We start from the raw sequence: 26,827 nt of genomic DNA, 5'->3' as shown, positions 1-26,827 counted from the left end.
TGTGCCACCTAGGCTTACTACCGCTCAATGTATCATAACCTTACTGCGTTGTCGAGGTGACCGTCGGAGGGAGCAAGTACTCGATGTACAGTCAGATATTCTTTCAGTTCCGAGCCCAGTGGTTATCAACTTGTGCAGGGCTCGTATGTTGTTTGTATAGGAGCAAATCTATTAGGGAGCGAGCGTGTGGAAAAGAAGCATCTTATAAATCTAAACACTTTGCCTAAGGAACGTTGCTCGCAGTTCTGAAAGAAGCACGAGACAACTGAACTGGGTATGGGGTAACATGACTAGTGTTTGATCCAACCAATCAATGATTGGTTATGATCACAACTCGGTAACTAGCGCGTATTAAAACTATGTATAAACAGTAATCGAACAGCAATAAGCTTGAAAATGACTAATACATGATGAACATAAATAACTCCAGTTGCGTCATTTCAAACCATCCTGGTCTGCCTATTCTCGCTGGTACGGTCAGTCTTGACGATATAAAAGTGTTTGTCCATAGCCAACGTCTTTGTACGTTTTAAAGGTAGGAAGTTTATATCTAATAGAAAACCAGCAATGGTACGCAGAATAAGTTGATTTGAGACATGACCTCAACCAAAATCTTACATGATAGACTCGCAGGTCAGTTTGTAAAATGCTTCGGATAAGTTACACTTTACCTTGTAGGCAGTTATTGTCGATGTATTCGGTTGATCGTTGTGTGCTCGGTACAAACATGTCCGGGCTTAGCCATCGGTCGTAGGAGCTTAATGTGCACGTTTTTGTCGCTGGGTAAAAGTTGGCCGATAAGCATGGCTCGCCTCGGTATGCCTGAATTAAGCACTCTTTGATGCAAGTCCACCTGGGAAAAAAGTTGTATCGTGATGCTTGAAATTAATAAAGGAAATATTTAAAAAGTACCTGTCTTCGACGTTCGATAATATGGTATGTTGTGGCCCGAGGAACTCGTAGCCCAGGGCGGTCTCGACGCTCCACGCCATGTTCGAGCAGTTCTGAGAAACTAGTAATTAAAACATTTTTTTAAATTAAAATTGGACTATTCATCAAACGACGGGTTTTCAAAATAAATGTATTAACTTTCTGCCAACTCAACTATATAAAGAGAACTACAGCAGGGTCGAGAGAAATTTTTTAAAAATCATATTGCCTCTTGGAATTTCTCATCCGTTCAATACCGCCAATATTTGAGTTATGACGTTACGAACCCATGCGAGAAAAGAAAAATGACGTTTTCGGCCAAATATCAAGTTACTAATATGTCCTTTATTGAGTAAATAATTGAATTTGTTGTGTGATTCAATTATTTAATAAGCGTCTTCATCTCTCTCTCTCTCTCTCTCTCTCTCTCTCTCTCTCTTTCTCTCTCTCTCTCACTCTCACACATATACACACACACACACTTTTTCACTCCTCGCCCTCTCTTTCTTCAACCCACACGCTGGAGGGTTCCATGAATAGTAGTGCTGATTCGACTTCCCACGATACAACACAAAAACTGGTATGGATAGAATTATAACAGTACCCACCCTCAAGTTCTGAATAGAAAGACGTGTATTGAACATCATTGAAAGAAGTAAAACTTGGAATAACTTATGAATTGTTGGCAAACATTTTAATTACAATGTTTAATTTGATTCTTCCTATATTACAAATTGAAGTCCATTTTTAACTCAACCCACTGCTTATTTGTTGTTTTACCCTGTTGAGAATCAACAAGGCAACTCAATTGAATCAACTAAAACCGCCTCGTATGAAACTAACCTAAGAATAGATACTCAATGTTTTCCCGAGAATCTGAAAATTTGCTAATGCTTTTTCGGTTTAGCTGTGATCCTTATTAGGAATTTATTAGTTAATGAGTTAAGTAACTTTTACTATTGTACTTTATGTAAAGACTTGATCGACTTGTCTGTAATTTTGGTGACTTGGGTATTGTGAATTATTACACGCTGAAAAAAAAGGTGAACCGATCCATGCTTGAAGAATTAATTTTAACGACGAAAGACCACTAAAAATATAGACTATTTATACATTTCTAAAAATATGAAATTTTTTCCATGGTTATGCAAGGACTCGTATTTCACTGGGGACACAGCAAAAATTGTCGCTCTCCAGAACTCTTAGTTTTCGCTGGATATATTACTCGTCCGTCGGATTTTTTCAGTAAAAAAAATATTCGGGTCAATGGAAGAAGTAAAAACCTCTGAAACCGATAGGTGAACGTTGTCTGCATTAGATAGGAACACTATATTTAATTAATTAAGGTTTTTAGTTGAGATTAAAAAGTCAGTGTCACGAGCGGGAATCGAACCCACGACCTTCGGCTAGATACGCCGGTGCTCTACCACTTGAGCTATCACGACCTCGATCCACTCGGACACTAACTTACCATCTCAACCCCACCTTTTGAATTTTCCCTCCGGTCGTGATAGCTCAAGTGGTAGAGCAGTGGCGTATCTAGCCGAAGGTCGTGGGTTCGAATCCCGCTCGTGACACTGACTTTTTTATCTCAACTAAAAACCTTAATTAATTGATAGATATTAATTGGTCAAGCGGACCACGAAAACTAGTGAACTATATTTAACACTTTTAAAAAGCATGTAATTTAACATAAATAAAAAATTCACTAATTTCGTTGTCCGCTTGACCAATTAATATATTACAATTAATTAAGGTTTTTTATCTCAACTAAAAACCTTAATTAATTGTAATAAATAAAAAGGCAAAAAGATATTAAAATTAAGTAAAATCAATTCTTAGTAAGTAAAGTAATCTCATATTAATTTATTAACATCAAACAAAAATTATGTAGAACTAAGAAAATTACGTCGGTGCCTGGTGTGTCCAGCAGGTGACATGTTGCCAATTTTTTTAGTTGTATAAGTACATATATATTTTATTTTTATTTTTTTAATTTAATTTTGTTTTATGTTAATTTAAAATTTGATGATTTATAAGAATAAAAACAGATAAATATTATAGTATAAATATGGTATAAAACGTGCGAAATCATTAAAAACCAAAAATGACTTTTTGTCGAATTTGTCAGATTGTTTCAAATATTTTGAAAGCACCTTTGACATTTATTTGACGTTGAGCATATGAGCTTAGGAGGATATTTATATTGTTTTTGTCAAACTGTGTGTATGAACGTTTTTGAGCTTTTTCGGGCAGTAAATATGATTTCGAAATTATGATTATCATTCCGTATACATAACCAAAGCCTTTTAGATGTTTATTACGATTCCTATTGCTTTCTTCCATTGTTTTATAAAATCAACGTGCTCAGAATATTTCTAAGCAAAACAAAAGGATTTTGAAAGCACAGCCTAGTAAGAATTTCGTGTTTGGAAGTCATTCGAAGGGTGATTAGAAACACAAGTAATATTTTTTATCCTATTTCTCAGAAGCGAAAAAGTTGGAGACGTTTTGTGTCCTTATCACAGTTCAATTTTCCGTTTATCAAATGATACCAATTTTTATGAAAAGACGGTTGAGAAGAAAGAGACAATGATTTTTCTTCCCAACCGTTTTTGAATAAAAATTGGAAATAATAATTAATAATAAATAGATAACTAATCAAAATAATTAAATAGGATTTTTTTACGAGGGTTCGCAACAGCAGAGGTTATATCAACCCTCGGGGTGCCGGTGTTTTTTTTTTTTGTAAGTATGTCGGGTTCGAATGTCGGGCCGCTGGATTCGATCCCGGGACCTTTACCTTACAGTGATGAGCGCCGTGTCAACGCCTAAACCGTTGCGGCCACCGACGCCCCCAATAATAGGGTTATTACTTCTGCCGAAAGAGATCCAGGAGTGGGGAAAAAGTCGTCCAAGGACGTGGACGATTTTCTCCTTCTTTTTCAAATTATGCACGACTTAAGTTGAACAAATAACAAACAATTACCGTATCCTGGCTAAACTCGGTTTTTAAATATTTCACGCTAATTATCGCGACGTTGAAAACAATTGAAAGATTAAACGGGTTTTGCAACTTTCGCGAACAAACGCCGTCCGCGAAGCAAGGTCGCGGCTTGTTCCTCTTTTCAAACTTCCAAAAGGTTTTTGACGTTAAATCGAATTTCGAGGTCGGAGATGGCAATACGGGGAATAATAAAACGTGTGATCGATGTCAAGGCGTTTATAATTATCGTACACGACTTCGACAAAGATCGTTAATTGTGACTTTAACATTAAACTGTTTTCAAACATTGAATACGTTAGTGGCTTTACGTCCAACTACCCTTTGGGTGTCGAGAGTTTTCCATCTTCTACATTTGGTGTAACGATTTTTAAATAAAGTTCTAAATAAAGGAAACTGTAAAAAAATGGTGGAATTGCAAATATACTCGTCGGCAGATTAAAATTTCAATATACACGCTGAAATTAAAGTGGCGAAAATGTTGCGTCAGAGACGTTCAGCTTTGTTTCAAAAGAAAATAAAAAATAGTACAATTTATAATGAATAAATTAGTAATTTTTGCACGCTAAATAAAAATTCACCTTCCTAGTTCCTACCGACCCATCAGTCTTTTGCCCATTATTGGCAAAATATTGGAAAAACTCCTACTGATCCCCTTGTCCAAGGAAATTCCTGCAAACTCAATTCCCCATCACCAATTTATACAATACAACATAATCGACGTTATTTCCACAACCCTTGAGTTGTTCTTGGCCTTTGACTGAGTATGGCACTCTGGGCTGCTGTGGAAGCTCAAGAACATCCTACCAGCAACCTATTACCTTATACTAAAATATCGTTACTTCCAAGTATCCCACAGAAATTCACTGCCTACTATCCATCCTATTCTAGCAGATGTCCCACAGGGCATCGTGCTCGCTCCTTTCCTTTACTCAATTTATACCTCCGACCAACCTACGCAACCTAACACTATCACCTTCATCTTTGCCGATGATACCGCAATCCTTTCTCCTAATAAAGATCCTGTCACAGCTTCCCGTGATCTTCAAAATCACCTAAACATCCTAGTATGCTGGCTCCGCAAGTGGAGAATCAAGATCAACGAAACCAAATCAACAAACATAATATTTACCCTAAACATGAAAACGCTCCCACCAGTATACCTCAACAACGTTCCCATCCCAATTGCGAACCCTGTACGATAAATCGGACTCTACCTTGACAAACGACTGACGTGGAACTCCTACACACGATATAAGCGCACAGACTGTAAAATACGAGTTTTCATGCTTAAACGACTACTCGACAGACGATCGAAACTTTTACTAAGAAACAAAAGAAAACTTAACATTGCCCTCCGGGTCCCCCATACGGACTTGGACTTTACGGGACTGCTAAGCGTTCCAACCTCAAACGAATCCAATCCCTTCAATCCAAAATTCTCAGAACATTAGTCAACGCCCCTTTCTATGTATCCAATCACACCATCCATAACGACCTAAATGTCCCTCTTGTTACCGAGCTAGCCCAATCCCGCTACAAAACGCTCCATTCCAAACTACCCCATCACTCGAACCCTTTCGTAAAAAACCTGTCATCCACCACATTACCTAATAATCCCAACAGAAGACTGAAGCGTCGGTGGCCCCGCGACAACTTGAACTCTTAACTGTCTCCTAGGACGGAGTACATCTCGCTCATCGTATTGATGTTCAAGCTTTCATGCTACCGTTAATATGTTTATATGTAAATATTATATGTTTTACTTGTTGCGTCGAAGAATGCAGTTGTAAAACAAAAAAAAAAGTTTAAATAGTAATTGTGCATATTTCTAACTTACCGGGCAGGCATATTTTCGAAAAGAAAGTGACACCTTCGTCGGGAATCAGTCCAAACTTTGGGTCAGTGGCGTCGTAGCCGACCCTGTAGCATGAGGCGGTCGCGTACACCAATACGAAGCCAAAACAATCCGAAGAGTTTCGGCATCTGGAACGGGGAAATGGTAGGTCAGTTGTGTGGTGTGTGCCCTATTCACCGATTTTCGCAATTTACCTGTTGTAGCATTCCGCCGTGACTGCGGAGCCGTACGACGACGCGTAGAGGAGGGTCGGCTGGTAAGGAAGACGAGGTTTGAATCCTGCAGCCTTCGAAAACGTCAGATCTGTGTTGTTTGGACACTCACCTAAAAAAAAACATCGTTTATAAGTTTGTGTAAGTGGGTGAGTGAAAGGTGAGGAGAGATGGGAGAGGATAAGTGAGAGGGAAAATGAGAGAGTTAGAGAGAGAGAGAGAGAGAGAGAGAGAGAGAGAGAATAGAGAATATTTGTTCTATTATAGTATTTTTTTTTAAGTTGTTTTTTTCCAGCAATCTTTGTTTAAAAGTAAATCCTCGCAGCTTTTTCTTTTAATTGCATGTAGATAATTTCAAGAATTACATACGGCAGTATTATGAGTTTTATCAAAATTTAAATATCAATGAAGCCTTTGATTTAAACTTTATTTTATTTGGAAAGCTTTTCGCTTACATTGTGACCATCTTCAGCCTTATTCCATACAGGAGTAATTGAAGTTCCACCAATAACGATTCTCCAAAAAAGAAATTTTATTTAAAAATCTATTTAGTGCTATCTGACTCCCCGCTTCACTACTTATGTCAACGAAATATAAAATTACCATTTAAAAATTCATTAAAGAACTATATTATTATAAGTTGATTGTTATTCATATTTCTCACAATAGGTTGTTATCAAAAATGTTTTGGTTAACACTTTCTATGGAATAAAGGGGGTAATAAGATATAAACAAAAATTCCTTATTCGTTGTAAATTCAATATAAATCTTAAAATAATAGCATATTGATAAAGGGGAGAGGGAGGCGAGTGGGAGAGGAGGAAAGAGAGAGAGAGAGAGAGAGATAGAGAGAGAGAGTGAGAGGAAGGGAGAGAGTACGGAAAAGATAAATAGTTGTAGCTGGATGGGAGTAGAACGAGATAATTAGATGAACAGAGAGAGAGAGAGAGAGAGAGAGAGAGAGAGAGAGAGAGAGAGAGAGAGAGGGAGAGAGAGAGAGAGGGAGGGAGAGAGAGAAAGGGAGAGAGAGAGAGAGAGAGAGAGAGAGAGAGAGTGTGTGTGTGTGTGAGGGAGTGTGCCGCAAAAGATAAATAGATGGAGACGGAGAGAGAGATTGCAACTGCTAAATGGATAGAATTAGAGCGAGAAGACGGGAGAAAGAAAGAAATACATGGTCAGAGAGAGAGAGAGAGAGAGAGAGAGAGAGGGAGAGAGAGAGGGAGAGAGAGAGAGAAAGAAAGAGAGAGAGAGAGAGCATGAGATAGAGAAAGAGAAGGAAAAAGAGAGATAGAGAATTGATAGATAAATAAAGATAAGAATGAGAAAGAGGTCGAACATAATAAATAAATAGAGATAGAATCATTAACAGAAAATATGTCTGTCAGTCAGAAGAAGAAGGAAGGATAGATACGTACGTACGTAGGTACGTATTTACATAAGATAGATAGGTTAGAATGAGACGTGAAATAAACAGGAGTGAGAGGAAGGGAAAGAGATTGATGGTAGGAAGAGAAAAGTGCGTCTTTGAGTGTGTACAAATGACAAAAAAAGCGAGGCTGTACAGACCGCATACGACCAATTTTCTTCCAGCACCCTCTTCACTGAGTCATCTGTAAACGACTATATTGAGCTAAAAATCTGTAAATCCTAATTTTAAGCATGGCTGAATTCTTTATTTACTCACTTCACTTATTGCTTTTTTTAAGCAACAACAGTTGTCCTTTTTTCCCCCTGAAGGGTTCTAAAAGGTCTTGATGGATTAAAGAAGATATCCCAGCGTTTTGACTTATTGTTAGTATACCAGCTGTTCTCTTTTCCTCTGGGTTTATAGTCCGGCTTAGCCTCACACGTGATCGCTTTATTCAAAACGTTTCTTTGACATACCCTTGTTACTACGGGTTGTTTAAATAAAAAAACCATGAAAGTGGTAAAACATTTATTTTCTTTTTCATTGAGTAAATAATTTATTTTTCATAAGAACCTTGTTTTTTATTTTAATGGCAAACCACTTGCGCGATGCCGCCGAATTTATTCTTGTAATTACAATCCTTGTTGGATGTCTCGTCAGCGTTGATTATCTTTGCAATACCATTAGAGATAATCGTAGGTAATGAATTCGGCATAATCTGAAACGACGTTGTAATAAATCATCCTTCCTCCCTCTCCTGTTGCCCCATCACATCTGCTATCTTTCGGATACAGAAAGGGCAAATTCTTCACGATAAAATAAAGTAGGTAATAAATTTATTTTAGTGGGATTCCAGAATTAGACAGAAAAAATAAATATTATTCCTGTGTGTGAATCCCGGCATAGCCCATGACGCTTTTGAATTGAAAATAATATGAAAAGTGGTTTGACCCATGGCGGGTTTTTGGACGTTAAGCCTTCCTGTATGTTAGAAATTACTTCAGTGTCAAGTTATTCCTACTTTCAATTAGCTGCTAAGTGAGAGTTGTTTATGAAAAATAAATATAGCATTAAATCTTATCAACGTACTTGTTCAAATACTGAGGAATAAAAGTTAAACTTACCCCATTAAAAATTATTTGAGACATTTTTAAATGAAACAGTTCCGATATGAGTTATTTATTACACGAAAACAACCAACTAAACTACAAATCAAACATTAATCAATCGATTAATCTCAATATCTTTCTCATGTGTCCATCAATCTGTATGTCTGTCTGTCTCTGTCTTACTATCTCTCTCTCTCACTCACTCTCTCTCTCTCTCTCTCATCCTCGACAAGGTCATTTTCGAGATCCAGTAATAACACGCCGAACGTCGTAAATGACCCCATAGTTCGCATTTCAATCGAACTGCACGAACTATCGCTATGCCATTTTAAATTCCCGCTAAGGGAGCTGGAAACGTTTTCGTGTTAGCACGCGTGAAAAAAAATATCTTCGACTGTTCGAACTGGACTGCTTTCCAACAGATAATTTTCTCTGCAGACTTATCATTACTGATTACATATGGTGAGTTTGGTTCTTAGACGCATTTGGGCTTCATAACATACCGTAATTTCTTTATCATAGGAGATCGTCTGAACTTTTCATCTCACATTTATTTATAATTGAGTTACTGAGAGATTTCCTAGGGTACTTTATGGTGGAAAACAAAGAGGTTTTTGAATGAGTAATCGACAGTAAAGAGAGTGTTGTTTAACTGTTTTCAAGGTTGAGCACTATTGTCTGCGAAGCAGTGCAATGCCCAAAGCCGAAGGAAATCCTTTTTACACAAAGAGAAGAGCCATTTCTTACATCGAGACTCAATATAAATCGGTAATAATATAGCTTGACATTGCTACGTTATGGTATTATTATTGATAGAAAAGAAAATTTAGTAGGAAAATACTACATGAAAAAGGCCGAAACTCGTCTTAAAACATAATAAGCAACTAATTAATCTTTTTATGTAAGGTTTTGGTTGAACCCCACCACCTTCGGCTAAATACGCCGCTTATCGTGATATCTCAAGTGGTAGAGCAGTTCCATATTTAGCGGAAGATTGTGGGTTCGAATCCCGTTCGTGGTACTAGCTTTTTCTTTTCTACCCAAAGCTTACATAAAAAGATTAGTTATTGAAAGAAGTAATTTGGTCAATAGACCACTAAATATAAATTGCATAATTGTTAATAATTGGTAATTCTTTTTAATATTTTAAAATATTAAGTTAAGATTGAAATCAATCATGCTAGGTCGATTATTGCTTCAATCCCGGATTAGACAAGATTAGGCTTAAGCCATTGTCTACTTCCTTTATAATACTCGAATCGGTGCCAACCAGCCGGAATATTCGACCATGCTTTCCCGTATACTCGGTCGTCTATAAAAGGACAATGAGGATCTTTAACGTCCGCACCTAGCCCTATCGGACGTTTTGATTCTCAAGATGAGAGCTGATTGCACCTCCACATACGACAGAATGGTGTTACTGCAGCATCATTGGTGTAGAGGCAGCTCAGCCCCGAGGGGCCGAGATCACCTCGCTCCCCGCTTGCCCATTCCGCGTGGTCGGGTCTGCATTAATCATCAGACCGTATGCCGCGCGCAAAGGGCTACTTAAGCTGAAATACCTCAGCCTGGTCTCCCGCACACTCCTTAGGTAGAGAAGGCCACTCTACCTCTCAGAGTATTGGGGCTTCCCCAGCGTAGAAACTACCGGATCCGCTCCGGCCGCGGTTTTGTTTAAAGTGGAATTGCTAACCACCCCCTAGAGGAGTACCGCCTACGGTAAAAGCCTCCGATCGAGCTCAGCCTACACCTACGTGCAAAGCCTACTCGAGTAGGAGCAACCGATTCACTACCCGTTCCCATCCGCCACTAGTCACACATTCGAGGGACTTTTCAGCATAATCACAGCGTCCTCAAGCTTATACGCTGCCGTCCGACCGCCGTATCCCGTGAGGCCGGGGGTTTAACTGTGGTCATACGCAAGTTTCGTGCGAAGGTCACAGATAGAAGACAACCTCTTCTTTAGGTACCAGCCAGGGGTCTCACCAAAGCCATGTACGAGTCCATTCCCATTGTAACAGGGGCTGAACCTTGGAACATTTCTGTTACTCCATACTACAGATGATTATGCACCCTTCCCCGTCTATGCAGACAGGATTTGGTACCTTAACCCTCGTGTGCCTCTGATAAGGCACCCGCCGCCCATGCCGACCCGAGGCCGACACGAGTACAGCTTGTGCTTTAGAGAGATTGCCACGCCCTCTGAGCTACACCATAATTTTGTGCCCGGACACCCCCCTGGTAACCAAGGGTTGGGAGGGATCACAGGAAAAAGTGAAGGAACCTGGATTGAGAAAGGGACGTGGATGAGGACACGAAGTACCCCTTTTCAGGACCCCGAGCCTTAACCACATTATACCACCCGTCGTCGCTGTAGTTCCACATGGAATATTCGACCAGGGGACAATCATTATCTTATTATTCATTTTATGCCGTTCATTTTTAACTTATCGGATTATTGCATTATGCCGAATTATTCATGCCGGCCTGTTAGTGGATCATCAGTATTCATCGGACCGTACTTTCTCCCATTAGATATAGTCGGAAGCGATTAGACTCAATTCGTTTATTACTTCTATTGCAAAGCCAACCTGGAAGATATTTAAACAATTCTCCATGTAATAATCAATAATATAGTTCAATGTGCAGGTGTAACACGACGAAACGAATAATTTGCTACTTGTATTAAGTGGATCGTGTAAAAGAAACTGCCCACCCTTTTTAGGAAGAAGTGAAACCAGTGGCGTGAATTAAATAACAATAAGGGCCTAACTTTTCCAACCGATCTGAACTTTTTTAACTTTCTGGTACGCTGAGAATGCGTTTAAATCACCTGATCATTCATCATCACTTCATTTGAAGAATGTTCTCGTCCGCCAATAAAGACAGAACAAAAATGTCGAAAACTAAAATTTAATGTAAACAAATAATTTAAGAAAAAAGAAGCGTTGAAAATCTTCTTTTTTTTACAAAAAAAACTAAGTTGCTATTATTTTGCTAAAGGTTAAATCGTTGCGTAACTGTATCGATTATATAATCCTCTGGGTTTTTCTACAACCGAAGTGACGTTTTGAATTGAAATTTATTAGGGCTCAGTTTAACAGTATGCAATATTTTGATACCCTTGAATTTATTTAACATAATTTTAAAATAAATTATTTTATTTAGACAGTTTAATCTTTGGGTCTGCCAATTTCCCAATTAACTGCCAGGTTTCTGAAGATATAATTACCCATCCATACTACATATTTTTTACATCTTTTCTTTATTCTTCTTCTGAATAGATTTTCAATTTTATTAACATCCTTCTCCATTCGAGTCCAAAGACAGTGAAGATGTGATGACTGTTTAGTTAAAACGGAGATGGTTCGGTGGTATCGAAATATTGATGTTTTCTTTTAATGCTTATTTATATAAGAACATTAGAATTTTATTGTTGATGTTAAGTATGGCCATCGATGTTCTAGGTATCGGGTTGTAAAATAAGTATTTCGATAATTCTATTTTATCTCTCTTATGGTTTAAAGCAATGTCAAATTAGTCATTATTGTTTACACCTTCTGGGAAAAGATGAGTTAATGTACTTTTATTTGTCAGTTTCATTTGAGGACTCGTATTGGGTTGTCCGGAAAATAATGCAGGATTTTGGTATTAAACAAAAAAAAAGAAACTAGTTACTTTAAAGCAATGTTCTTTAATCAAAATAATTTCCCATACTCTCAATACATTTCTCCCAACGTGTTGGTAACTTATTAATTCCGTCTGAGTAGAATTCAGAATTTTTAGAATTGATAAAGTCAATAAATGCATTTTCCAGTTCCGTTTGATTTTTGAATATTATGTGTTGTAAGTAGTGGTCCAGGTGTCTAAAAAAATGGTAGTCAGTAGGCGAGAGGTCCGGAGAGTAGGGTGGGTGAGGCAAAGTTTCATAGCCAAGCTCCAATAATTTTTGTGACGTTACACGTGACACATATGGTCGAGCGTTGTCATGCAACAAAATGGGCCCTTTCCGATTGACCAAAGAGGGCTTCATTACTGCCAATTTCTGATGCATGGTATTAATTTGGTTACAGTATGATTCAGCATTGATGGTTTCGCCAGGATTTAAGAAGCTGTAGTGTATTAAACCAAATGAAGCCCACCATACCGTAACCATTACCTTTTTTTGATGAGTTGGGGGCTTTGGAAAATGTATTGGAGCTTCTCCTTTGTCGAGCCACTGTCCAGAATCCACTTTTCGTCACATGTAACAATTCTGGCCAGAAATGGGTCATTTTTGTTTCGACAAAGAAGTGATGCACAAACATCAAAGCGCTGATTTTTTTGGCGATCGTTTAATGAGTGTGGAACCCAATTTTCGAGTTTTTTCACTTTTCCAATCGCCTTGAGGTGGTCAGCGACGGTCGTTTTACTGACTTTGAGTTGCTCTGCAAGTTCTCGAACAGTTGTTTTGGGGTTTTCTTCCACCACTGATCGCAGAACATCATCATTAAGAGAGGAAGGCCTTCCACGACCTTCTTCATCTTCAAGGCTGAAATCTCCCTCCCGAAATTTTTTAAACCACCTTTGCACAGTGCACTCATTAACACAACCCTCGCCCCAGACTTGGTTAATGTTTCTAGCCGTTTGGGCTCCGCTTCGGCCGAGTTTAAACTCGTAAAAGAAAATCGTACGAAATTCTCGCTTTGACATTATAAGGATGACTGAATTATTTCCAAGTAGCGGAATGCTACAGAGGTAAACAAACAATATCATTTGGAAGAGGATTAATAAGTGTTGACATTCATACAAATGAGTAATCCTGTAAACGTAAACAGAATATTTTATATAGATTTTTTTTAATGAAAACTTAAAATCCTGCATTATTTTCCGGACAACCCAATATTATCGCCTGGTGATGACGCTTTAGGAGAAAGCCCTGTCCATAAATGGCTCTTGGTCGGTTCAGAAGCGGAAATTTCAATTTGGAAGACGCATATCGCTCTCGTCGTCCTTCAACTTTGACGATGACCAGCTTTAAACATTTGTCACAAATAACCCATACTCAACGACACGTGACATTGCACAGTCACTTAAAATATCTCATTCAAGCGATTCAATGCATCGGAGAGCAGTTGGACATGTTTGTCGGAGCGATGGAGTTCGTCACATGTTGATTGAGAATTGGATCGCAAGATTTGCGATTCGCTCTTAAAAACGCAATGTGAACGACCCATTTTTAAAAGATTTATTATGGGGATGAAAAGGCTTTTACAACAAAGTTTAGAGAAGAAAATTCTTGGTAAAACGCAGCGACCCACTGTTAACAACACAAGGATCTCATGGAGGTAATGTGCAATCTGGTGGAATTGGCAGGGGATACTTTATTATGAGTTTTTTCGCCCAATCAAATCGTCAATTGTAATGTGAACTGCACACCATTGGTGCGATTAATGTCGGCAATTGACCAAAATCAATCATCATTGGCTAAGTGTAAACGGAGTGTTTTCCACCTAGAAAACAGACGGCATCAAGTGTGCAGACGCGTCAGAAAGTGTTGCTCCTTGGCTGGGATGTCTATTCAACCTATCATAAACGCTTGACATTACCAATTCAGATTTTCACTTTGTCCGTGCACTGGAAAACTCTATTAATGAGGAAAAGTTTACTTCACGTAAGTAATACAACACACCGTCAGTTAACTGTATATACCAACTATATTTTTTTTTTAGGAATTTCGAAATTATCTTTTAGGTAGCTTTTCTTTTTCACCCCTTTTAACAATAAAAAATATTTTCAAAAATATAGCTAGGCATTTAGTATGCAAATTAGGGTTTGCGAAAACGCAACACCGTGCTCTTGAGGAGTCATTTCCCCTTATTACCTTTATCCTATACATATGTATGAAATTAGGATTATATTTGAAATATAGGTAAATTAAAATCATCATGAATCATAATAACCTTATAATTATATATATTTTTTTACAACAGTGTTTTTTGTAACTACAATTTTTTTTTCAATTTTCTAGTTTTGGTGAAATTCAAGAAAACATTTTTCGTGCAATGCGATTCCGCATTTTACACATTGTTTTATGGTTGTGGATTTACATACTCTACATCCGGTTCGTTTTTCTTTCGTCCCTAGGAAATGCCCAATTTTGTCGAATCAGGTCCCCGACGAAATCCTTCTCGTAACAGTTGATGTCGAATACCCTGTTCGTTTAGGTGCATTTCCGAATCTTTCAAGCAGTTCATTCGCAACACTTCTCTTGAATTGCAAAAGATCTAATGTCTTTCCTGGAGAAGCTCTGTATAACAACCTGGCATTTTGTAGAGCCACATCTACGGTCCAGAGAAATATGGGCCACCACCATTTTTTTAGACCTGATGGATGTACGGTAAGTGGCAACGTTTTGATCCATCCTGTCCGTACCCCCATGTTTTGGTTGTAAGACTTTATTATTTGCGGTTGTTGGACCTGGATTTTTTTTTTTTTTTTTTTTTATGAGCTGCGGAATATCTATGAGCCTGGCGTGACTGTTTGGCAATTCGAAAGTACTGTTACCACCGAGTTATCGTTCCACCGGCACAGTAGAATTGATGAGTTTTTTTTCTATACAAGACTGATATGAACCTCTACGTTCTTTTTTCATAATAGCTATATCTTTTATGGGCGCTTCTTCAGTTCGGTCTTTCCTTATAGTTCCTGTAATTCCGACAAAATTTTCAGAAAGTTTTCTTGCCACTTTCAAACTTATAAAAAAAATTGTCGGCAAACATCTCATGAGGCAGCAATGAATTGTCTTTATTTTTAGGTAACTTGTTGGAAAAATTTAGGAGAATACTTCCTCCAGTTCCATAATAGTCTTTGTACTGGTTACATTGGCCCTTGGCTCCTTGATAAACTTCAAAGTTTATCAAATACCCTAATTTCAGATTATGGCTCCAAACTTTGTATCCAAAGCGTATGAGTTTTCCTCTAATACATTGTTTGATGCCATGCCTTCCATAATAAGGGATCATCGCCTCATCCATACTGGATTCGTAATTAATTCGTAATTAAAAATAATGATGCAGTTGGTAGCCCAGAACGAAGAATCTAAGGTTTGATTGTACTGCATATTGTAGTTCTATGCCGTAATGTTGAGTTGTTTATGAATATTTTGTTGCCGAGGGAGAATTATACTTTTGAGTACCTTGTGTCATTAATTCGTCGTTAAAGCCTCTTATCTAGATATAGCCGAAGGTGGAGGAAGATATTTTCGGTATGGATGGGGGTGAGTTTACAATAGATTGGAGGTTGCGTCGTAGTTTTTTGGGTTTTTGTGGTTTTAATTTGTCATCTTTTTTTAAACCATTGTTATAGGGAATGTTGTGTGAGATTTCCATGAGCTCTAACGAGGTCGAAGTTGAATGATAGAAAAAGGAGCACATGTCAGGATCATCAGCTTATGTTAGTATAGTGGTGTTGAGATGAGAAGAAATATCGTCATTGTGTACTGAGTAATGTAACAGACCCAGGATGGCGAGTGACGACTTGTACAAAGGGCATTAATAGGATCCGACTCATCTCTAAAAACGGCTCTCTCTCTCTCACACACACACACACACACACACGCACATGAAAGCCTGTTTGGCACGGATAAAAACACCGAGCAGCGGTCCTTTCAAGGAAAGATGCGATGACGTACATAACATGATGACAATGGAATGTTGACGCCCGTAAATTAATGGCCGTGGATTATATTAAAAAATTCTAGGATGGGGAGTATTTGCTTAGAGAGTTTTTTTTAGAGTTTTTCTACAGGTTTACTAAAACTACTCAGTAAAAATTGACAATAGAAATTCGGAAGGTGATATAGATAGATATAGTTTCAGGGTATAGTAAACTGCGCCCTTTAAGAGCTATTGCATCCCCCGTGCTCTGTCTAAAGCACATCGGTAAGTCCTATTTCATCAAGAAACTTGATTAATAGGCCCGGTTTCAATGGTTGAAGCTCTTCTATGGTCACATTATACATCCAAAAACATGTCCTCCTGCGGGCTAGTGTAGCTCCGCAGTTTGTTAGTAGATGTGTTGCTGTCTCTTCTGCCTCTTTGCAGAATCTGCAAGTGCCATCTTGGATTATTCCAATTTTCTTTAAGTGTCCATTTAACTTGCAGTGTCCTGTTAGGAATCCTATTAGGATTCGCAGTTTGTTCCTGCTTCCTTTGACACATTCAGTAATTTCTTTCCTTCCAAAATTGGTTAGGAGATTCTTGGATTGTCTGTGTCCAATGAGTGAATTCCATAGTTCCCTCATTTTCTTTTTGTCCTTTTGTCTGAGATACTCGTTAATAGTGTGGGTTCCTATGCCACAGAAGGGTTCGGGTCCTATCAGCTGTGTAGCAGCCCCTTTTGTTGCAAGAGTGTCCGCTTTCTCGTTGCCTTCTACTCCCATGTGTCCTGGGGGACCCAGCGGAGGCTGACTTTATTCTGCGTACCTAATATGTTTAGTTTGGTTTTGCAGTTCAGCACCATCCTTGAACTAATAATATTTGGGCTTAGTGCTTTGATGGCTGCTTGGCCATCTGACATGATAGCTATATTATTGTTTTTGTACCCTTTACTTAGGTTGAGTTGGGTACATCTTTCGATTGCATGAATCTCAGCTTGGAAGATACTGGTGTATTTTCCCATGGGTTCTGAGTTTTGGTTCCAGGTCAAAATACTCCTCGGAAGGTGATACTATGACATTCGTTGGAAGTTTACAAAGGGTCTAAAAAGCAATGAAGTCTATTCCAAGAAATAAATTTAAAAAATGAGTTGTGGTTTCCATTTTCGATCCTATACAAGCATTGAGGTTTTACCGTCGATATGACAATCGAGATCAAGCCATCCGACATAAAGGATAGCCATGTCCACCATTATCGAAACTTTCACGTTTTGCTCTTGATATTTAATGTGTAAATTTACGTCCAGATGATAGGCATCGATATTCGATAGAATCAAAATGCCAATTTTTTACTGTTGATGCTGAACACCGATGCATAGCAGCCACATACTATTGCCTTCTCTCGACGCGGTGACTGTTCAAGTCTAAAAGGAATCCATGCAACAAAATCGATTACGCTTTAATATATACATAAAGAACTGTTCAATTCACTAATTTCGTGGTCTGCTTGACCAATTAATACATTACAATTAATTAAGGTTTTTAGTTGAGATGAAAAAAGTTAATGGCACGAGAAGGATTCGAACCCACGACCTTCGGCTAGATACGCCGCTGCTCTACCACCTGAGCTATCGTGACCTCGATCCACTCGGACATCAACTGGCCATGAAAAATATTCTCTAAGGATATTCTCTAAGCTTTGGTCAATTCTTTTGTGCCTTAAAGTGACCAAGTTGATACAAAATGTGCAAAATCGTATTAAATATGTTAAAATTAATTAAGGTTTTTAGTTGAGATGAAAACAAGTTAATGGCACGAGCGGGATTCGAACCCACGATCTTCGGCTAGATATGCCGCTACTCTACCACTTGAGCTATCGTGACCTCTATCCACTCGGACACCAACTTCCTATCTCAACCCCATCTTTTGAGTTTTCCCTCCTTTTGCCATTTTTCATGGCCAGTTGATGTCCGAGTGGATCGAGGTCACGATAGCTCAGGTGGTAGAGCAGCGGCGTATCTAGCCGAAGGTCGTGCGTTCGAATCCCTCTCGTGCCATTAACTTTTTTCATCTCAACTAAAAACTTTAATTAATTATAAAGAACTATATTCAATGGTCACTAATATCGACGTTAAGAAGGCCACATTAAATAATCGTTTATGCTTAGTGCTTGTTGGTTCAACCGATCGTTGTTGAGGGGTTAATGTCCCCAGCCTCATCAAGTCGACACCATCTACATTTCGTACAATTGAACATTTATCTGCAGCTTCTCCCATAGGAACATTCATGAAATTTGTCATACCGGATGAGCTTAGATAGCGATGGGCGTGGATCAAACGAAATTAAAAATCATAATAGACAATGGGACTATGAAACGAAAAAAAAAAAAAAGAATAAAGAAGGAACCTTATTGAACATGTTCTAAGGCGAGACCATTGCTTATTTGCATCTCGTTGAGTCATAGTTTACGTAATATTTAGATTACAATTTAAGCTCCATTTCTGTTCGCCTCTATGAAGTTCGTGATCAAGATTTCAAAGACTTCTCGTTTGTTTGTACATTAAATCGTTACATTTTTATTAATACGTTTAAATGTTTTGTTGTTTTGTAATTAGGAAAATTTCCACATACTTAATGAATAAGAGTAATTTCTATAAGCAATTTATAAATTAACATAATAAGACCAAAATTTGACTGCAGTGTAAATGATGCCAGATTTTAAAAAATGTGTTTTGTTGTGTAGGTTTGCTTAATGGACTTTTTAAAAAATTTATGCTAACAATAGTTTCAATGGTGACCCGCCATTCCTCACGTAAGTTCTAGTTCTTTGCCCTATATTGGTTTCATTATTTAGCTGTATCAGTTCTGTCTTTTTAAGTCTGGGATTTCAGCTCATTCGCATGTTTACAACCAGTACGAGGTAGCGGTTGAAGTTTTCGGTAGGAAAGGCAGTGAGGTTATAATAGATTAGAAGTAGAGTGATGAATTGGAGGGTAAAGGTTATTTTCAAGGATTTTGTCACGATCGTTAGAAAGGGTAGTGTTATCAGGGTATGTTAGGACAAGGTATATCAACAATATCTCTAAACAAGACAGTTTACATGCGTCAGTTCTTTTTTTGTTGTTAATTAAACTTTTTTTGGGCCATAGTATATTCTATCTTTATTCGTGATAAGGAAATGGTATGGAATTAAATACTGATTTTAAGCGACATAAAATAAATGAAAATGTGTGGTGGTTAGTGACCGTTTGTCGATGTTTATTCAGAAATCGTGAGATGCAGTCTGGTGTGGTGTAGGTTTCAGACAAACATTTTCTTTATCGTACCAACGTTTCGATCTTTATTGAGATCATCTTCAGGGCTCAAAGTGTTTTTTTTCTGAGTAATTGTGCCATTCTTGCGTGTCGTGTTGAGAGTGACAGAGTGAGAGTATTACACAGAAGACAAACACTTTGAGCCCTGAAGATGATCTCAATAAAGATCGAAACGTTGGCACGACAAAGAAAATGTTTTTCTGAAACCTACATCACACCAGACCGCATCTCACGATTTCTAAATAATAAATGAAAATGTTGTTTTAGCAAGAAACAAAGTTGACATTCATTTTTCACTTCGAAAAGCTTTTGAATACGCATTTTTGAGGAAATAAAACATCATTTAATTGCTCATAATTTTCGCCTTATAAATGCTTTTTTTTATAAATCACAAAAATGGTGATAATTTGAAACAACTTGACTGATTCCCCGCACTCATTACAGGGGTTCTTTTTACGAGGGTTCGCAACAGCAGAGGTCATATAAACTCTCAGGGTGCCGGTGTTGTTGGGAAAAAAAACCATTTGTAAGTATGTCGCGTTCGAATGCAGGGCCACTGGATTCGAACCCGGGACCTTTACCTTACAGTGATGAGCGCCGTGTCAAAGACTAAACCTTGCGGCCACCGACGCCCCTTACAGGGGTTTAGAACCGTATAAAATCGACGTAAATGACGCCACCGTAAATAAATTAGAAAGGTAGAAATAAAACATTTGAGGAGTTTTTGTTGATTTGACCCTTACGTATTACATTACCTATAATTTTATGTTATTAAAATTTACCTGTTGTTTATGTAGGCTGAAAAAGAAAACATTCGGCTTTGGGCCGGCTGTAATAACATTGAATTTCGATAAAATTCAGAATTTTTATGAATTTTCAGTGCAATATCGGAGAGAAAAAATGTCCTCCGACGAATCCAGCCATAAAATTTCTATTTTCTTTTTGCTATAAAATTGGGGGTTCTGAGGGGTTCTGAGGGTTGTTTAAAACGAATCCTAAATGTTTTTGGCCTACTTCAATGGAAGAGTCTTTTGGTTTTTTAGCCTTTTATATAACTATTCTCATTTAATACAATCCTTCATACTTCCTTTCGTAGATTAAAAAAAATCAACTGATATGTAATAACCTTGAAATACATGCACAATAGGCAGTTGGAGAAGGCAGAAAAACATAAAATTATTTAAAATATTTTTTATAGGCTCTTAGCTATATAATATTTTTTGTCCTACTATCAGCAAACAAAGTTTCATTGAAAGAGGCCAAGTTTGCCATTGAAAATTTTAAAAAAACTTGTCGAGAACATTTTAATCGCCGGCCTGATCTACGTTGCTTTTGAATCGTATTTTCAACGTATTAACGTACATAACGATTAAATCCTTCCCTGATGTTTCCTAAAGAAAAAATGTGCGAAGTGTATGGTGAAGATGGGTTCCTAATTTAATTTTCTCTCATAATGTGTTCGGTCGTATTTCTGACCCGGGATGAAAATGTTGGTGAGCAGGTGGATTGATTATTTTAAATAAGAATTATCAAACAACGCTGCGGAGATAATTTAATTAAAAATTAGATCTCCTATTCAAAAATAGGATATTTAGCTAATTTCAGTTAAAAATCAACAACAGAAAGGCCACAGACCTCATTTTAATTTTTACCATAAAAAAATAATTTTATAAAATATTTAGTAAAATAGTTTACAAAAGTTTGCAGGCGGGTGTCAACCAGATCTGTCAAAAACATTGACCAATTATTGAAATTTTTAAGCATATATCGCTCTTTCAATTTTTCAGGGGGAAAAAGTGAAAATTTTAAACTAGGGCATGCCCGCAGACTATTGACAAGTGTGACCTTAACGTTATACAATTGTGTTTAGTAAAGAGAGAGAAAAAAACAATTCTTATCTTAGTTTTTAAATTCAGGAAGGAGGAAATGTTGAACAACCGGGGAAAAGCCAACATTTCTTTGTTAAGAAAGCACTAAAATCGCGGGTACCAGCAGTTTTATTTAAACAGCTAAGGGAAACTTTTTCGATAATATAAACAAATCAAGTTTCCACAAAAATTATAGGGTAATTTCTTGTTTCAACAGCATGAATAGACATTTATTGAATGGCAAAGAGAAATAGACCAATAAAACACCCAATTACGTTCAATAATCTTTTGTGACTTAGCATAAATCTTTATATCTTAGAAATTTTAGAAAACATGCTCGATTAAGATATTACATTGCAACAATCCCGTTTATAGTTATATTTTTTTATATTAATTTTTGAAATCCCACCACAGGATTAGAACTCGATTTTTAATGGATTTATGTCTATTTTATGGCCTTACCGCGTACAGAGCACTCTCCTTGATTAAACTTAAACACATTCCTAGCATCCACTTCGCCAAAGTGAAATTTATTCAGTTTCAGGCCGAAAAATATTAGAAAATTTTCAACAGAAACCTTGCAAATATCAAAAACTCAGTTTACACTGAGAATTTATTCGACTATGTTCTACAGTATTTCAAGTGTTATTCATCTGATGTCAACGGATGTCGACGTGTTGTACAAACAAGTTAGTAATCCGGTAAATCACTGTTCCATCTACATATGGGGGAATCATCATGATGAGGCAGGGCGAGTAGTAATTACTGCTGACTCAAACAATCAACTCGCCATGCATTAATACATCAGTTGATTGATGTGCATACATGTTCATTAAACGTGATGATTTTAGACGGTTTTAAACTGATATGTATTTTGTATGTGGACTTATGTAAAGCCTCTGGCTTATATTTCTCGAATCGTATGTACATTAATGTTCTCTCTCGACTCTTCAAAATTTTCACTCTTGTTGCCATTTATTTCCACTAGGTTTTCGATGAAAGGATTAAAATTCGGAATGGACAGTAGATCGTTAGATTTTCTCTTAGGAAAGCCAAAATATTTGTAACGATCAAAGTTCAAAACTTAGTTGAAAATGTTCAAAACCTTTGTCAATTTTCAAAATCAGTACAGGACTACAGAGGATTTTTTAATGTTGTCAAGTGAAATTTCACTTACACGTGACGACTCCGATGAGGAGGGCTATGATGAGGATCATCTTGACGGTCGCATCGTCCTCAGGTGACTGAAAGCGAGAGTGATTCGCTTTTTCTCCCCCGCCGCCCGAAACGTCGTCGCGTATGTTTTCGAACGAGTGGGAGCTTTGTTTTCCACGGTGCGACCTTGCTTTATCTGCTTAAGTTTATTCGCAGCATTGCTCCTATACGTCAGAGAAAATGACTCAATCCTTTTTCACCGCGCATCCTGGGCTTGGACGGCCTTTAACCGGCCTGGAACGGGGTGTGTCTAAATTCGGATTTTGGAGATGTGGGTGTCATCGTTATTCTCGATCGTTAGCACTTTGAATTGTCATTTTCAGTTATAAATGCTGACGATATTGATGTTGAAACTGGGTACGTTTCGTTATTCGAAATATCACAAAATATTGAGAGAGAGAAAGAGGCAGAGATTGAGGAAAGAGAGATAGATAAAGAGATAGAGAAAGAGACAGACAGACAGACAGACCGACCGAGAAACAGTGAGAGGTAGAAAGAGAAAGAAAGAAATACAGAGATAGAGAGTGAGTAATGGTAAGTGAGTGAGAGCGAGAGAGAGAGAGAAAAAAAGACAGATAGATAGACAAATAGATAAAGAGAAATAGGGAGAGATAGTGAGGCCAGAGAGAGTAATGGAGAGGCAGCGACGAAGACAGAGGGGAAAGATAGAAACATAGAGATAGAGCGAGAGGGACGGAGTGAGGGAGAAAGAAAGAAAGACAGCCCGACCGACTCAGAAACAGTGAGAGGCAGAATGAGAAAGAAAGAAATACAGATATAGAGAGACTTATCAAGAATAAGTGAGAGAGGGAGTGAGTGAAAGAGAGAAAGACAGATAGATAGAAACATAGATAGAGATAGAAAGAGAATGATCGATAGATGGACACATAGATAGAGATAGAGAGAGAATGGACAGAGGGCAACTATAGATAGAGATAGATAGAGAGAGAGAGGAGGATAGAAGGGAGAGGAAGATATAGAAACGGAGAGAGAAAAATGGATAGACAAATAGAGAGAATGAGAGATAGATAGATAGAGGAAAAGTGAGGATAGAGAAAGAAATAAAGAGAGAGAATAGTAAAATATTCATGTTCCGCATTACCATAAGACAATAGATCGTCCGCCGTGAAATTGAAGCATTACTATTTTTTAAGAGTTGGTTTCCCAAAAGAAGAAGTAAGATTTAAAAATTCAGAGTAGAAGAAATAACTTTTGCTTTTTAATATGCCAATTGTCCTTCTAAAGGGTTATGTTAATGCTGTATTTTCTGTGTCATTGTGGTTAAGACGATAGTGAGAAGAAAAAACATTAGTAAAATATTCTTCCTGGGGTTCCTGCATGTCAAGCGGAACAGTAATGGTACCTCGTGGCTATTGTTCAATCTGCCTTTTTGTTGAAGGCACGGAGAAAGCAGAGATTGTAGACAGACAGAGGTGTAAAGGATAAAGGCCGGACGACATCCTCGGACTCTCGAATTACAAATTGTCATTGTCATGACAACAGGGCGCCAGGGAAAGCCGAAATAGGCCTATCCTCGACAAAAACGGTTCCGCAGTCCAAGGTTAATACAACAAGTCCTGTCAATTATAAGGTTCGCGGCACGCACTTTTTCCTATGGAAGAATTTTACGAGCGCCTCGGAAGGAAACAATAGTCGGCCGATTAGCGGGATTTCGCCTCCTTCCGGTCGCACGTCCTTGCAGTTCTTGCGCAACCCGGCCGTGATGGATGCACCTGCAACGGGTATGCTTTCCATAAAACTCTGGTGCATCCGATCCGTACGATCACACGTACAGATTGAACGTTTCCTGTCTTTAAAGGACAGCGTGAACAATGGAATGAATCCATTAAAACAGTTTAGCTTGATGTTTCGTGCAAGAAATTTACAAATCATAACGAGAAAAATGTATAAATTACATGTATAAATGCCGAATTTTTTTAAAGCTTTCAGTGTTTCACATAGTTCTTGATGTAGAAATAAACCTTTTTTTCAAATAACAAGCTGTAAATTAAAATGAATTTGTGTGTTCCCATAACCTTGAATAGCGGTTCCCGACCCGACAGGTTCTAGTTCTGTACATCTTGAATAATTAATATTTAACTTTTAACTTAATAAAGTAATATAAATACCTTTACAACATTTAATAGTACATGGTGTATACCTAATAAACAACAACTTGCGTACATACAACTTGCGTACATACAACTTGCGCTGTGCGATTAATCAGACGGCACTGTTACCTATCTGCAGGCTGATTCTTTTCTTTTAAAATTAACCTTTTGCCCTGTAGAACATAAGTATACTGTAATATGGTAAGATCTCTTGACAAAATCAGTTATTCCCGCTGGAGGAATTCTATGGTTCTTGATAAGAGTTTCATGACGAAGTCATGTATGCAATAGAACAGAAAAAAGAGTGACAAAAAACTGGAACTTGAATAGATGAAATCAAAGGAACCAAGGCTATTTTCCCAACAGTCGTGTCCAGAATAGGCTAATCATTAAGTACAACTATAAAATGACTAAAGTATTATCAGAAATATTAATCGGATCGTAAATATTTTGACCAATTTTCAATATAAATGAGCCGGAAAATGTAACAGGGGTGTATTGATAATGGGATCGTGTTCTTCTTGACTGTTGGGGAAATTTGAGAGCGAAGCATATTGGAAGCGTGGTGGGTCAGCGAGACCCCAAGGACAGTTGAACGTTCACCCCTAGTTCAAAAGTACATAGGTGAATTTAGGTATTGTAAAAACCTTAAATTTATGTTAAAATCAAGCACTACAGTGGTGAACAGTGTAAAAAGTAATATAAATTATATATGCAAGATATCTCGTGAACAATACTTCAGGAGGTTATCCTACATGTAACATTGTACTAAAAAGCCATAATGCTCAAAGTCTGATGCTCTGCTATTTCGCTTTTCAGGTTATTTCAACAATTTTCTCTCTTACCATTGTTGTAAAAGACCTTTTATCCCCAAAACCAATCTTTTTAAAAACTGGTCGTTTAGGAGGAATGGGCTAATAAATTGTAGGAACATGTCAGGAACCCAAATGTAGCTCGGCCAAACCTTCTCTCAGGTGCGTTGAAACGCTTGTAAGAGAAATGTTAAATTCCTCTGTAATGTCTCGTGTCGTTGAATATGTTTTATTTGTGACAAAAGCTTCAATTCTCTCATCATCAAAAGTTAAAGGAAGACCAGAGAACGTTGCGACCTCCAAATGAAAATTTCCGTGTTTGAACCAAGCTAACAACATAACTCCATCTCCATACACATCACAAATTTTCCTAACTGTCTGAGCTATGATGTTCCTCTTGGGGTTATAAAAAAACATTAAATGACGAAAATGCTTTATTTTTCCTCTAATTTAAATGAGCAAACTTCCTTGTAAAAATGCGAAATCTGTACGAAAAACTGACGAAAAAAAACACCTAACTTTTTCAGAATGTGTAAACAATAATTACTAAATAAACACTTTTCAATATGCAAGAGCGATAAAATCGGCTTATCGAAAAACACTACGTCTTGTTTTACAACCAAATATTGTAATTAAATCACTAGTTTTCGCGGCCCGCTTGACCCATTAATATCTTTCGGTTTTTTGGTGTGTCAAGTGGCAGAGTAGCGGCGTATTTATCCGAAGGTCGTGGGTTCGAATCCCGCTCGTGACGCTGACTTTTTTATCTCAACTAAAAACCTTAATTAATTGAAAGATTTTAATTAATGTTATTCTCTAACACTCGCTGCACTGTTAGTCAAGTTTCAGTTTGTCTTTACTTTCTTCCGTGTTATGTTTTTCCTTTCATTAATGAACAGATAAAATTAAAACCAACCACGTAGAAAAAATGATGTAGTATGCATAAGTAGATGAATTGCCCAGAAGATGATGATCTGTAAAAATTGAAAAGGAATATATTAATGACATACGGTTTCAAGATCTGAATCAGATGCTCGCTATACTTTAGGCAATGTGTATCTCATTTACATAAGGTTGAGTATTTTACCTTGAGTTACACACCTGAGAACTTGGGATACTTCATATCATCATTGCGATAACATTAATCATAGACCTTGAGTTTGGTGGAATTAAATAGATGATCCTTTATTGTCAGATGTTTTCTTGTGAATGAAACGGTTCAATTTCAAATATTTTTCCCCGGCTAATAATGGAAAACGTTCATTGTTCGCGAGTCGTTTTCTTCAGTGGTAACGCGAACCCTGGTAATTCGCTGGTGACGAGGTAAAATCTGCCGCACTTCAAAGATCA

The 26,827-nt window shown here is 37.6% G+C and overlaps 1 protein-coding gene and 1 long non-coding RNA gene across 3 annotated transcripts in view; both read right to left on the bottom strand.

Moving 5' to 3' along the window:
- LOC106662868 overlaps positions 1-22,638 on the bottom strand; it is a 36,842-nt gene extending 14,204 nt beyond the window's left edge. Inside the window, exons 1-5 of the mRNA XM_014387289.2 lie at positions 22,517-22,638; positions 5,987-6,116; positions 5,775-5,920; positions 913-1,012; positions 672-853 (exon numbers count right to left, since the gene is read on the bottom strand). Of these exons, the coding sequence (XP_014242775.1) occupies positions 672-853; positions 913-1,012; positions 5,775-5,920; positions 5,987-6,116; positions 22,517-22,556 (598 nt within the window). The 5' untranslated portion in view covers positions 22,557-22,638. The remainder of the gene's footprint in view (positions 1-671; positions 854-912; positions 1,013-5,774; positions 5,921-5,986; positions 6,117-22,516) is intronic.
- LOC112128395 lies at positions 7,340-8,255 on the bottom strand. Of its 2 annotated transcripts, none has more exons than XR_002910973.1 (3): positions 7,986-8,255; positions 7,689-7,896; positions 7,340-7,624 (listed from the first exon to the last, which is right to left on the bottom strand). It is a non-coding gene; the product is annotated as an uncharacterized LOC112128395 (long non-coding RNA). The 2 variants fall into 2 exon arrangements; XR_002910972.1 differs by having other exon boundaries at positions 7,340-7,614.
- Positions 22,639-26,827: the final 4,189 nt, after the last annotated feature.

The sequence above is a fragment of the Cimex lectularius genome, unplaced genomic scaffold (genome assembly GCF_000648675.2).
Source record: "Cimex lectularius strain Harlan isolate CLEC.00 unplaced genomic scaffold, Clec_2.1 scaffold73, whole genome shotgun sequence".
In the NCBI taxonomy this organism is placed as follows: Eukaryota; Metazoa; Arthropoda; class Insecta; order Hemiptera; family Cimicidae; genus Cimex; species Cimex lectularius.
The sequence above is the reverse complement of the archived record's forward strand: the minus strand, read 5'-3'. Positions and strand labels throughout refer to the sequence as shown.